The following is a 15,088-nucleotide window of genomic DNA, read 5'->3' on the forward strand; positions in this document are numbered from 1 at the left end:
CTACTGCAAAAATGATTGTTTAAATTTTAATGTGAATACCTCTTAAATGCCTGCATGAAAGAAATATGGTGATATATTAAATGCCGTAAAAGAAAATGGCACATGCACAAGATCATTGCTAAACAGTTAAAATCTTGCTTAAAAAAGTAGCATAATATTTTGTCCTGGAACATGTTATTCTTTTTACTTACAATATTCATGTGTGTTAAATACTAGAGACATTTTATGTCACAACTTTTTCGTGAATCGATCAGAAGATTATGGAAACAATATAATTTTACTATACTGTGTATTTTATAAAAGTATTTCAAGAGATATAGTATTTTACCCTTAAAAACTTATTCAAATATGAAACCCCTTGTCCAATAGTGGTTCATGAAAAACCTCAAACATGTTACAATTATCTGTACATAAATAAAGGCACTATAAGATACAATTAGTCAGTGTGACAGAAAGTTTGAGGGATAGACCACTTCATACTCTGTTCTTTTGTTGTTTTTATTTGGTTGGATTTTCATCACACCAGCACAATATAGGTAACATGGTGACTTTCCAGTTTCACCTCAGGTGCCCCTTATCACGGAGCAGAAAGTGTTACATGAGGGATGGAGTTCTTATGATAACTTGTACTTCATTTTATAATGGTTTACAACCTTACTGAATAATAAAAAAAGCTAAAACGTGACGTGATTTAGCACAAGAAACACATTGGCAGTAACAAAAGTTATCATAAGAACTCCAGGACATATTTTGAGTTATCACAAGAACTCCCCGACATTTGAAAAATCGGGTATAAATTTGTTATTCGGGGCTTTATGTTTGCAATTTTGCATTATAATTAGGTTATTATGTATGGCAAGGATGTAGACTTGAAATAAACAGGCCAATACTTGTGAAATGGCAATTAATTTGAAAATTTTACTCAAAACTACCAGATTTTAAGCAAGAGACTATGAATTAGTTTTTGACACATAATACAATATGTAAGGCAAGCTTAATCATCAGAGATTAATTTAGCACCTAAAACTCACTTTTTAAAGATGAAAATTACCATTTTTGACAAGAGTTTTTGCAGCATATACAATAGTTTTCCGACAAACTCTGTGACAGTTATCACAAGAACTCCTTGACAAGTTATCATAAGAAATCCATCCATTGTGTAACACTTCCTCCGCTGTGCTTATATAATGTACATTATTTCAGGCACAAATAGGAACCCGAGTTGAACCACAGACGCTCTGTAAGCTAGCTGGATAGCTTCCTCACATGTAGAATCTGACAAAGCACATGCCACTCAAACCTACAGCAATGAGGCAAGTGGTTTAAAGTCAACAGCCTAAACCACTCGGCCAGGGACGCCCCTCTCCATACTCTGGATGCACATAAAAACACAAGATCAACAACTATTAGTTTGCTATGATATTTGTAATATTTTTATTATAAAATATATAATGTATATCATCATTATCAGATTTAATGGCTATCTAGCAAATACACAAAGCATGGTAGCTCATAAAACTACAAAAACGTCAAGGTCATAACTTAACTATTTAACAAGTTGGTTTCATCATAAGGGTTATTCCTGAATCAAATCCATTAATAAATGATAAAGTTGTAACAATTTAGCTAAATTTCATAATTTTACCCCGACAGTCAAGGTCATAACGAGTAATGACAGACTGTTTTAAAGTCTTAGATGAGAGACAAAATGTTAATCAATTAAACTTGATTCAAAATAAAGCCCACATGTAACAAGGTAAACAAGGATATCTAGCACTAGTTTCTCATAAATAAATCAGCAAAAATAATTCAAAAATTTCAGAATGGACAGTGATTTTCCTGCTGATATAACACACTCTGATAAAAGGTCTCTTCCCAATTGAAATTTTCTTTAAAATCATGCCGTTTCAAAAATCTTAACTTAAACATGCTATTTTACTTCCCAAATAAGCAATCTTAGAGATAATTTTTCCCAAAATCAAGTGGCTAAGGCCTCTTCCAATTAAGTGAAAAACATCACTGCTGGACTAAACTATTATACCCCTCACAATCTTTTTAGAAACAGATATGTGAAGAACCAAAAGATAACTTCAATCTCAGCTTCTAGTCTAACAACTAAAAGAAAAAGAAAACAAACAAAAATTAATAGTTACAATATGTAAAATGTCTATTGTAGCTATAAATAACTTCATCAGATGTAGATTGGTAAATAAAAATAAATTACAAGGACTATGAATGTGCAGATACTAACAGGTGAGTTTCATATCAATTAACCTTTGTAAACTATGTACCATTAACCTGTGTAAACTATGTACCAGTGAAAATATAATAGCATAGTAAAAGCCGAAATTTTTCCCCATACGGCAGCCCGAATTTGCCTGCAATGAATATCATTTTTTTGCCACTAACTGCCGAAAGACTTACTGTTAAGCAAGGTTGTTTACAAATCGTTCCCGAGTAGGTAAAGGGAGCTACTCAGGGCGTCTCAGCAAGTTTAAAATTCTGCTGTCGATATTTCTTTTATTGTTTTTATTGAGTTTTAATGTTATTACAAACCGACACAGTAAAGTTCATATGGCGACGTTCCAGCTTTACTGGTAGAGGAAGACCTCAAGGTGCCCTTCCACCCATTATTTCAAAGGCACAAATGGGTACCCGAGTAGAAACCACCCATGTTTCGTAAGCAAGCTGGATAGCTTCCCTCACATGAAAAAAATTCAAAAAGTCCCTGTCTGGATTCGAACCCACAGTGATGAGTGTCGATATTTTAGATCCATATATCAAGAAAAAGAGTGTGTTGCAAGAGTTGCTCCCCTTTTCCACCGGAAAGAAAAAACAATGTCGCACAAACAGTAAATCTTACAGTGGTAAGTGGTATATTAAAATATGCACTGGATTCTTTTTCGTTTCTCCTCAATTGTGAAGAAATAAAATTCCCCCTCCTATTGCATTTTACCCCTCAAAAGGGCCTCAACCCCCTTCCCCCAAAAAGAAGGGGGGAAAAACACTGTAAACTCAAAGAATACATCAATAAATGTTCACAAATTAAATGAATGTTTGTTACATTGCATGTCAATTAATTGTTTTAACATGATTTAATCATAATTATGTATGAACTTAAATTCACATTACCCAAGATGAATATATGCATATTGTACACATTACATACAATATATAATGTTATGAAAATGCTCATAGAACAGTTAACTAGTGCAAAATTGTCATTATTATGTGATTATTTATTAAATAAATAATTTTATATGAAATAAAAAAGTAAAGTTTAAAATGAACTTATTTTTGTTGTCATTAATAACTTATTTAATTCTGGTTCTTAGAATATCATAAACATAGAAAAAAGAAAACAGAAGACCATTTACAAAGATATTGTTATAAATAAAAGATGACTGTAATATAAAATCTCTGATAACAGGGACCATCTGAAAACCAGACTTTTGGCCTTGTCCAGACAGGGTCCTGTTTTTCAGAGTTTTTTACTGTACCAGTGAAAATATATTAAGTGTAAAGTACCAGTGAAAATATAAGAGCAAAAATAGGAAACGTTATCACATCTATTCTTTAGAATTATACCATTAAATAACTAACTATTGGAATGAAATCAATTCAACTGGCATGCAAACACTATAGCCTTATAACAATTGCTGTTTTATGATAGTAAATGACACATTTCAGCATACTATCTCTGTAACGATGATTCTATATATAAAATGTATAATTATATTCTCAAGTCAACATGTCAGTAATCTAGAAAACTGCTACAATTTAAGTCTAATCATCAATAATCACAAAGTTATCAAGTTTTGGTAACGATGGTGTTTTACTGAACTTGGACAGTTTACTTTGACTAGAGCTTTTCTTGACCGTCGGCTTTTTAAAAGGGTTTCCAATAGGGTTTATATGCGTAGTATGACCCCCAAGGCCGTCAAAACCCTTCTGTATAATGCTACGTTGATTGTTACTGCGCTCCCCAAGTTCACGTTTCTTAAATATATTCATGGAAGCTAATGTTGTTATAGAATTAGAACCTTTGATAGCACTTTCACTTTTGATACGTTTCAACTTTTGAGCATTTTTCTCCGCTGCAGACGTTATTTTGAGGTATTTTGTTTGTTCCTGGTTTTCTGTGTCTTCGCTATCACGCGATCTTTTCTGGGATTTTCCAAATGACCTTTCAGATAAAGCAGTATCACAGGAAGAACTGGGCTTCTCGGAATGCTCAGCTTGTGTATTTTGAACAGGTGATGTGAACAAGTCTGGTGTCAAGTCCAAGTCAATATTCTGGCTACCCTCCGGGTGTTCTAATTTTGGTGTCGATGCAGAAAATGCCTGCAGTTTCATACTCTCGTCCAATAAATTTGTAAAACTTGAACTCCCTGGATTAGAACTAGGACTTATTGCTGATTTAAGTCTATCTCGTAACTTCCTGTTTTTGTTTTTTAACATTTCAACCTCTTTTTCGGAGAGTTTAAGATCACCTTCTGAGCGTTCCAACTGCTCCTGAAATATTGCACATTGTTTAGTTAGATCATTAATTTTCTTATTTTTCGACATATCTGTCTGTTGAATTTTCTCGTAATGTTCCTTCATTTGACGTTTTTCTAATTTTAGTTTCTCATATTCACGCTTCATAAATGCCACTTGCCTTGACAAATGTTGGACGGCACTCCCACCTTCCCCGGCACTGGAAATGATATCAGCTGCGTCAGATTCGGCACCTTAAATAATGAGAACACATTCTATTTTGTCTTTTATTTGCCAAATTATTACCATGATTAAACAACAGCATTTTCTTACAGCTTTATTGTTAGCATAAATCTAAGACTTTAAATTTAAAATGGGTTTGTCTATAATTGGCAAATTTTCCAAAACTATTTCAAATAATGATAAATTTTAGCAATAGAAATGTATCATTTGAATATTCTTATAAATTATGGCTAGAAAAAAGATTGTTGATAAAAGTTACAAGAAATAAAGTGACCATTTATATGATAAATCATAATATTTTGTTCTAGAACGTTTTATTATTTGCTATGTAATGTAGATAATGTCCATCCATGTATCTCACATTTACCAACAACAGCGCCTAAATAATTACTTTGTGCTTTGTTGCTATGTCTGATGCTAAATACTATCAATATTATCTACTAGTATCAATTGTACGAGGGGTGTTCGGGAAGTTTAAGGACTTTTGCTGTATTTTTTTCCTTTATGGTGCGTTTTTATCCATATTTCACAAAATGTTATTTAAATATGTGCTCAATATGTAGTATAACGCTTACTAACAAGAATAGACAAATACGCTCAAAATTTGTTTCTATAGGAACCGCATAATGCATACCTGGAGCACTCAGATTTTATCGTATTTATGATAATGGTACCGATATATTTAATTGATTATAATTTTCTTAAATTTCAATGGATAACTTCAAGAAAAAGCAAGAGCGTTAAATACAACGTCAACGTCATTTCCTGAAAATTCTACCTGTAAATCGTTACAATGGTTTGAATAACAACAGTTTTAACATCACTGGTGCTTACACAAATCAAGAGAAAAATGACGTCAATAGGCGACGTTGAAGTCAGGGCAATCATCAAGTTTTGTATAGGAATAGAAAAGACACCAACGGAAATGTATCATCTAGTACAACAAAGAAATGCTGTAAATCACTAGTATTAAGACGGCATGACATGTTCCGAAATGGAAGAGAGTCAATAGAGGATGCCTGGACCTCGCGCCGATGGATTTTCGAGTTTTTTCCGGAAATCAAAGCACAGCCGCATTGTCGACGCTTTGATTCCGGGTTGGAACTACAAATTGAAACCCAGAGAATAGTTTCGTCATTCGACAACATCTGGTACGAGGACAGGTACGACAAATGGTTCAAGAGGCATAGAAAATGTATCGCTGTGAATGGAGATTACGTCGAGAAGTGAGTCGATATCGGGGAAATTTGACGTTAACATATTTAGCACTGACGTGTATGTTTTGTTTTATTTAGGAAATAGATATCAATTCTGAGTGCATTGTTGTAGAATAATGCACGGTTTGAGTCCAAATGCGTAGTAATATAATCACGAAGGCCAATACTGGCCTGAGTGATTAATTACAAAGCATTTGAACGAAAAACTTGCATTATTATACAATAATGCACGAAGAATTGATATCTATTTCCATTCTAACACGTCAAGAAAAAATATAATTATTATTATAACGTTGGACTTTATGTTTGGTGGTTGAATTTGTTTTCGCCTCAGAGTTTCCAATAGAAACGTTCTTTAAAGGCTGTTCCAGTGGGTTGAAAAAAACTGTCGTTAAATCTACCGTGTGTAGAAACATTTTGAAAATAACGAATTTTGAAAACGTTGATACAACTTTGTTTGTTTATTTATTTCAGTTTATAATTTTCCAAGCGAAATACAAATGATTAAAAGTGAAATAAATGTAAAACTAAACTCGTTTGCGACATTAAAATAGCGTACTTGATTTGATTGTTTTGCACGTGCTGTTTGGCGCTACATTGTGACGTCACGTAAACAACACTTTAAACGTCTGTAAAGCGTTAACGACTGAATTTAAGATATTGGTGTTCGGATTAATTTTCTTAGTTAGACCATTTTCTTTCATTCTAGATAGTTTTCACAACAAAATTCGACAAAAATTGTTTTAATTTATCAGATTTTTTAAACAAAATGGCGCCTTCAATGTGGAAATACACAGGGAGATAATAAGAACGGCGAGTGCATTGTTGTAGAATAATGCACGCTTCCGGCCTTCTTTGTCTTTATAGAAAAAATTCCGATAGTGTTAGAATTGTAATTTACTTATTGTTTAATGTTTTTCATTGTAATTTTTACAGCTGGCTGTAAAAGAATTAAATATTTTATGGTGTTTTTCTTGTTTTTCAATTCCTATTATTTATTAAACTACAGCAAAAGTTCTTAAACTTCCCGAACACCCCTCGTACTATAGACCTTTCATTATAAACCAGTTCACTTTAAGTATAATACTTCCATATTAATTTGTATTAAATTTCAATCCAAAGACAGTGAGTATTCTATTCGTCCACACCAGTTCATTAAAAAATAATTCAGTTTGCTTTATATGCATCTGGAAGGGAAAGTTTTAGTAGAACGATGAATAAAATAATTCTGTACAAGTGATCAAGTAACAAAAAATACAAAAGAATAAAATCAATTTTTCATATTGAGATAACAGTTGATAAGCCAGCACAGAGTCAGTGTTGATTGTGGGGCGAGGGTAAATGTTCAAACACTATAAAAATAATAAAGACAATAGTCATCTTGTATTGACAAAAAAAAATGGGTCAAAGACAGGAAAGGCCGGGTTGCATTTGTATACAAAATATCATGAGGCTGTGATGTTACAAAAAATGTTAACCATAATGACCATTTAAATGTCAAAAATTTAACTAAGTCGGTAAACAGGAAGTGGATGAGCGACATACCTGAAATCAAATCCCACGGTATGGGACCATGTGTCAATGCTGTATGCCAAATATCAAGAGGCTGTGATAAGTAGTTGCTGAGAAAACTGTTAAGGAAAATTCCTAACACTGACCATTAATGTCAAAAATTTAACTAAGTTGTTAAACAGGAAGTGAATGAACGATAGACCTGAAACCAAATGCCACAGTATGGGACCATGTGTAAATGCTGTATGCCAAATATCAAGAGGCTGTGATTAGTAGTTGCTGAGAAAAATTTCCTACCACTGACCATTAATGTCAAAAATTTAACTAAGTTGTTAAACAGGAAGTGGATGTACGACAGACCTGAAATCAAATCCCACAGTATGGAACCCTGTGTCAATGCTGTATGCCAAATATCAAGGGGCTGTGATAAGTAGTTACTAAGAAAACTGTTACGAAAGTTTTTCCCCACCCACCAGCTGCCCACCGCCCCACATTCACCACACTATAACCCTGGGGTTTCCACCAGTGCAACATGGCCAAAACTCATCTTTTTCAACATTTATAATATACGCAATTATATTAATGATTGCAGGCATGAGAAAATAACCCATAACGTCATTTATCACATAAACCGCGACGCAAAAGTGTAATAAAGTCATTTAATAAAAACGATATTACACTAGTGTAATAACACTTTGACATGACGTCATTTGCGTTATGTTAAAGCGCGCTTATGTTAGCGTTACACTATGGGCGCGTCATTGAAAAATTACCCATTTTAACAGTTTACTGTTCTTATTTTATAAATGTGATAAATAGAATATTACATTCTTGTAGATTCAATACTAAATTTATTGAACTCGTTGAATAAAACAATATTATGCTCGCCAGAGGCTCACATAATATGATTTTATTCAACTCGTTCAATAAATCTAGTATTAAACTGCACTCATTTAATATCCTCTATTTATTATTTTTATAAATTGACATATTCGAGTTTCAAAAATATCTATTTCCATTCCCTTTGAAATTTGCTTATTGTTACTTATTCCTATTTAACTTTAACATGTCACAAAGTTTCATTCACACTTTAAAATAGTAGGTTTGAAACAAAAGATGTGAGAGAAACAGTGAGGTGCTTAATGATTATCAGTGCTTCAACCTTAAACTGCAAAAACCATGAAACTTGAGTGTTTAGCCAGATGAGCCAGGCCAGCTGTCTGACAAGACACCATACTGACCACAGATCAAGTTTTCCATTCTGATACTGAAACATTTAAATGAACTGTTACAATTCAATGCAGGGCAAGTCCATTAAACAAATTCAACTGGTTAATAAAACAACAAGAGAATTCAGAAATAACTTGTACCTTAACTTAAAGGAATAATATAGGGTTAACGCACGTTTTTCCGTGTTATAACGTCTGCAGAGTCCCGAGGAACGGCTGGTGCCCAAGCCCGGTAGGGCAAGGGCTTCAACAGTTCCGAGGGACTCTGCAGACTTTATAACACGAAATAAACGTGCGTTGACGCTATTATAACATAAAATTTTAAAGCAGATTCATGATGTATATTAAATATAAAACACAAACATAAAATCCTTGCAAGGGGGACATAATTCTGGAAATAGTCTTGCTAGAGTATTTAACCTTCTCAAAAATGTCGAGTGATAATAAGAAACATATATATGAAGTTTGAAGTAGATACATTAGGAAATAAAGAAGTTATTTAAAAAAGACAACATTTTTTCAAGGGAGGTAATACTGATATTTTTTGTGCTAGAGTTATAAACCTTGTCACATATGATGTGGTTGATGACCAGAAACTTATATTTAAAGTTTGAAGTAAACACCTTAAGAAATAAAGAACATATAGTGAAAAAGCTGAAAAATTTAAATCAGAAATCTTGAAATTCAGGCTGTTTGTTGCCATAGCAACCAGAATTTTCAACATAAGAAGAAAAGAAAAAGATGTGCATAATCTCCAGACTGCCATCTAGCCATATTTCAAGTTTCATAAAAATATTTTCAGTACTTTTTGAGTTATCACTGGATCCAGTTTATGTGTTAAATTTGCCATATTTTCAGACTATTTGTTGCCATAGCAACCAGAATTTTCAACATAGGAAGAAAAAAAAAAGACGTGCATAATCTCCATACTGCCATCTATCCATATATCAAGTTTCATAAAAATATTTTCAGTACTTTTTGCGTTATCGCGGGATCCAGTTTTGTGGACGGACGGACTGACGGACTGACAGACAGACGGACAGACGGACGGAGGGTAAACCTAAAGTCCCCTCCGGTTAAGCCAGTAGGGGACTAATAACATTACTCTACCAAAGACAAAACAGGGGCCTCAGAAATTCCTAGAATGGTTACAGATTGGCGGTAGGAAAAGATCAGTGACAGATTCAATTTCAGAATCGGTTTTTTAAGCACGCAAGTTTAAAAAGTTTTCTTGTTTCTTCGCCTAACACATTTATTACGCAAACAAGTTTTGTATCCTTATAATGAACATTTTGTTATTTAAACTTGTCTGGGAAGGGTCTTCATTAATGTTGGTAAAACTTGTGGCCCAACCCATTTGCTTCAAACTGTTAACCCGTTACCCCATGAGCATTTTGTGAAAAATGGCTGTTTTCATTGAAAAGTCTCCCGTTACAAGTTCAAGTTGCTATAAAACTATAAAAACTGCTTCAATACTAATCAAACTTGGCACAAATGTTGACTGGACCATTGCCTTTGTAACAACATGCTCAGTCTGAAATTTCCTGTTACCATGGCAACAAGGGGACATCTCAAAAATGCCAAAAATCACTATTTTGCGTTGATTTTTTCCATCAAAATTGATTTCAAAGTGCTGCCACTTCTCAATGGATTGAGATAGAGTCAAAGGCTTTTCAGCATTGGTTACACGTTACATTATGATCGACCTTGGGCCATTTTTAGCCTTCCACAAGTCCAAAATTTTCTTGGCGATGAGGGGGACTCCTCCCCCCTTCAAACCCCCCAAACAGAAGGGGGCACATCCCCCTTCTGGCAACCCCCTGATGTATCTTTTGGATGGGGGACGCGCCGAAAAAGTGGTTAATTTTTTAAACAACATTTCTCAAACAAAAATAAGTGTCTGGGGGCCTAAATAAGGCACTTTTTCACCATTTGAGAAAGCAAAAGAGGGGGGTGAAAAAGGCGTAGAAAGGCGTATATATCTGGTAATGGCTTAACATACATGTTTCCTTATTCATATTTATTGTATTCTGTTTTGTATCAATGTAATCTCTATGTTACGTGTACATGTTTCAAGCAATAAAATATGATTACATAAAAAAAAATCAGGCATAAAACATTATTCTCTCAAAGAAACATAATGAACATTTATCAATATAAACATCAATAAAACAACGTTTTCTTATATTCATTTTATGCTTTCCATTTTTGTAAGTTAATCAGGGGACTAAACTGAATGACAGATTTTATTTGTTTACATTGACAACTGTCCGTTTCTAAGAAAGGGCGACAACCAAGATAAGCGGCAATGTCTATACGCCGTATTGCCGGCATAATTACTTGAATATGCGACTGAGGCCCTCGAATTAATAATTCCAATATAACAAGAGCACATGACTCTGGCAAACAGGCCAAATCATCATTTTTTGTATGTTTTCTGGGCCCTGCATGTACAGTACAGATATCGAGGAATATGCAAAATCCTCCGAGGATCGAGGAAAATACTCGCAACTCCGCGAGAGTATTTGTCCATAAAAACGAGTGACTCCGCATGAGAAACGTGTGATGAGAGTGACTCCGAGACGAAAATAAAAGCGCGTGACTCCGAGAGAGAATTACTGCGTAACTCCGTGTCAGTGTCTAGCTGGTGTAAATAAATGCAAGTGCAATCTCATTTTAAATTTAATTCAATTCTTTAGATTACCATTCGAAAATAAAGATGATTTTTACGGTTGTTGTTTTCAATTTACCCTGAAACAGTTGAAAGGTACATTTGATTAGAAAAAATCACTACCGTAAGCGTCATCAGTTCTCAAGTTTATTTTTATCCCAATTAATTAGGTCAGTAGCAATAACCACAGGAACCCGAAATTCTATCAAAAACAAAAAGCGATTTAAAATATTCCATATAATAACGGCCCAACATTTTTTTATACTTCTTTAAGAAATGAATTAATTATATAAACTTCTTAATCTTAAATGTTTCTATATGAATCAAATACCGATAACGTGCCGTTCTAATTTATTTCAGGTGCCAAATATTGTGTTGTGTTTATTTTTTTTCAATGTGGAAAATGAGTTTCGATCTTCATAATATTTTAATCATTGATAACATGTGCACATCAAAAAAATTGACTTTCCCAACTTTTATATTGGTTCGTATAGTTTTAAAAATTGTCATAATGTGCATGTACGTTTCTTCATAATCCATTGTTTACATGTATTTTAGTTACGTGTCAACCTGTCACATCCGCTGTTTTAATTAGAAGACACTTGATTTATATATAATTTTTGAGAATTAACATTAACTTAATCGTTTCTAAATAAAGCTGCATCAAAATTAGTAATATATTGTTGTAATTTTATTCCAAGAATATCTCCGAAAATGACTGTCAGTCTCATTCTGTTATCAAAGTCATATGTATGCGTATGTCGATATTGATATCAAAAGTCAGTTGTCTTGTGATGATCATTAATAAATTAAGATTTTTGTTTTTTATTTCAGGCATTATGGAGGAATTCAAGAGTTATAGAGGTGTTAAACAAGTTGACAGAGGCCGTTCAACTTACCTAGCGCACTGCTCCCGTAATTCATTCACCTGTAATCAGCATTACACAGATTGACAAAAAATAAAAACAGCAAAGAATAAAATGATCATTTTATTTGTCTTTTTGTTATATTTGTTTATGGTTTGTACATCATCTATATCATGTCATTTTATAAAAATAATAAAACAATTTTGACAAAGATTACACTACTTCCGATTTCACGTACATGTACTGTTCATAGATGATAAAACAATAATTTTATAATAGCATATGAACATATTTGATCGTCACAGCAAGCGGGCATGCGTTGTACATGTACGTATGTGGATTGAAAAAGACCGCCATGCCTTTAAAAAATCACTGCCAATCTCAATGTTCTTGTTTTATAATTCATGGTTTTATTTTTGAGATGACGCAGAAATACTAAATAAAATAGGTTTTTGACACTGGGCGTTACGGGAATTGCGGGAAATCATCGGTTATTCTTTCCTTTAATTAATTAATGAATCAAGTGTGTCTACTTTCGTTTTCACTTGTGATACATGTACTTTACATCAACGGAGAATTTTCGACAACATTGTTATTTTGAATGAATAATACATGCGTTGAAGGATTTTATTTAGAGGTAGAGCATTAAATTAATTAATAATTAAATAAAGCATACGTGTACCAAATCAGTCTTATTTTCTCGGAGTCATTCTTTTTGACTCGGAGATTCACGGAGTCCCGCGGACAAAATTGTCACTCGTTTTTGTCTCGGAGTCACTCTTTTTCACCCGAGAAATTTATAATCCACTCGGAGTCACGCTTTTTGAGATTACTCGATACTCGCAGAAATTTGCATATTCCTCGATATCTGTACTGTATTGCGCATAGGTAAAACCGGGCTATAACAAGAGCGCGTGACTATGTTAACGCATGGTTTTGGCCCCGTTATAACATGCAGGGTTCCCCGCTGTCGCTCGCGCAATGGCGCCAAATGCGACAAAATATTAATTCTGGTGCATATAATCTTTAATTGGCGAATTTTACTGGCGCCAACGTAAGATAAAAGCATCCGACAACTAGTACACTTTAATATCATAAGCGGCCGCGTCAATTACATAAGCGGCCCTAATGTGAAAGGTCACGCGCGATTAGTTTGTTTTCAAACTGTATCATCAATTATGTCATCAATTGTGTGACACTTCGGGAACATGACAAGATAAAAGTGTCAATGTGTTAATTGGAACAATTTACGTCTTTAATCCTCTGACTTGGAGCACTGATAATTTACACATGTGGTCAAATGGTGTTAGTAGCGAATCAGAGAAATGAAAGATCGTCCGTAATGTTGACAAACATTGAAATTTAGGTAAGTTGGCTCGTCAACTGATTAAAGATAATTACAGTTTGAAATATAAAAATTGGATGACAATTAAAAAATAATTTCACTAATAATTGATCTAAAGCCACCGTTTACTGCAGCGTTTATATTTTCATATCTGAATGTAAAGTGCTGAAATGTCTAGTCACATGCAAAACCTATTAAAATAAACAATATTCTTCATTGTTAAAAAGTACTTGGTATCTATTTCATTTTTTGTTCTTATTAATTTTTAGATGAAGTCAATTTGCAGTAATTTTTTTTTGTATTTTTTTTTTTTTGTATCTGTAGATCACCAGAATGTCGGGTAGAAGCTGGAAAGATCTTGGCTCAGTCCAGTCAGTGAGAATGAATAAGTGATAAGAGCTGCAGTGCTATAGGCAAAACGGTGGAAAACAGGAACTCCAAACCTCATAGCTAATATGAAATGAAGTTTTTGATTACATTTATGTTGTCACATGTATTTATTCAAATGGAATTTGAAAACCACAGAATACTATGTCTATATTTTAGATAAACATGTGCAGCTGTAATAAAATGAAACATTGTAAATATATGTTTGTAATCTTAATGATATAATTGCTAAAGACAGGCATGTCTCCCTTGCAGTATTGCTGGCTCCAACTTTGGAGCCATTGGCTCCAACTTTTTCTGATTGGCGAATTTGGTGGCGCAAACTAATTTTGACCCAGAGGGAACCCTAACATGGGCAAAAGAGGGAAAAATAGCCGATTTTATGCTATAATTAAGAAAAAGGAATCACACTATTATTACATGGTGTGACTTTCAAAGTGAATACCTCCACTAAGTCGCCCATTCAAAAGACAAAATGGGCTATACAATGTATATTATGCATTTTTAAAAATAATAAGTCAGAAAATTGTCCAAAACTCTTCAGCACACCCCCATTGCCAAATATCTAAAACTGCCATTATAAAGTCAGTTATATGCTTTTTAAAATATTTGCAAAATATAATAACCCAAGTGTAACAGCATGGTACATGAGTCACCTAACATTATTAGTGCCAAATATGATAAGACAGATTCAAACACTGTTAACCATACCAAACCTTACACTCATGACATCATGTTTTAGATTGCCCCATTTTTGCTGATAAAAGTCATGTTGAAAAAGCAATGTATTTCTTTTTACTATTCTAGAAACATTAATTTCATTTCCTACAAGTAAATCATATTTATCACTGAAAGTAGATAGACCTTATGCAAAAACAGATTTAATCGAAAGTCTTTATTTTTCAATAACAAATGTTAACATATATTAAACTTATTAAAATCTTGAATATCCGTTTATAAAACAGTAATGGCAAATAATAAAGCAAAACGGATAAAACAGTAATGGCAAATAATAAAGCAAAGAATCTTCTTTAAGTGCTTTTCTTTCTGTTTTTTTTTACCTTCATATTTCCTTCAAATGTTGCAATCACATCTTAATACAGTCAAACTATCAACATGGACAAGACTGTTGGAGGTGG

General features: G+C 33.5%; 1 protein-coding gene across 1 annotated transcript in view; it reads right to left on the reverse strand.

The window, feature by feature from the left end:
• Window positions 1-3,786: 3,786 nt before the first annotated feature.
• The window catches only part of LOC132747583 (E3 ubiquitin-protein ligase TRAIP-like), a 29,347-nt gene continuing 18,045 nt past the window's right edge, over window positions 3,787-15,088 (reverse strand). Inside the window, exon 6 of the mRNA XM_060737003.1 lies at window positions 3,787-4,733. Within this exon, the coding sequence (XP_060592986.1) occupies window positions 3,787-4,733 (947 nt within the window). The remainder of the gene's footprint in view (window positions 4,734-15,088) is intronic.

The sequence above is a fragment of the Ruditapes philippinarum genome, unplaced genomic scaffold (assembly GCF_026571515.1).
Source record: "Ruditapes philippinarum isolate M1 unplaced genomic scaffold, ASM2657151v2 ctg4346_1_1_1_1, whole genome shotgun sequence".
In the NCBI taxonomy this organism is placed as follows: Eukaryota; Metazoa; Mollusca; class Bivalvia; order Venerida; family Veneridae; genus Ruditapes; species Ruditapes philippinarum.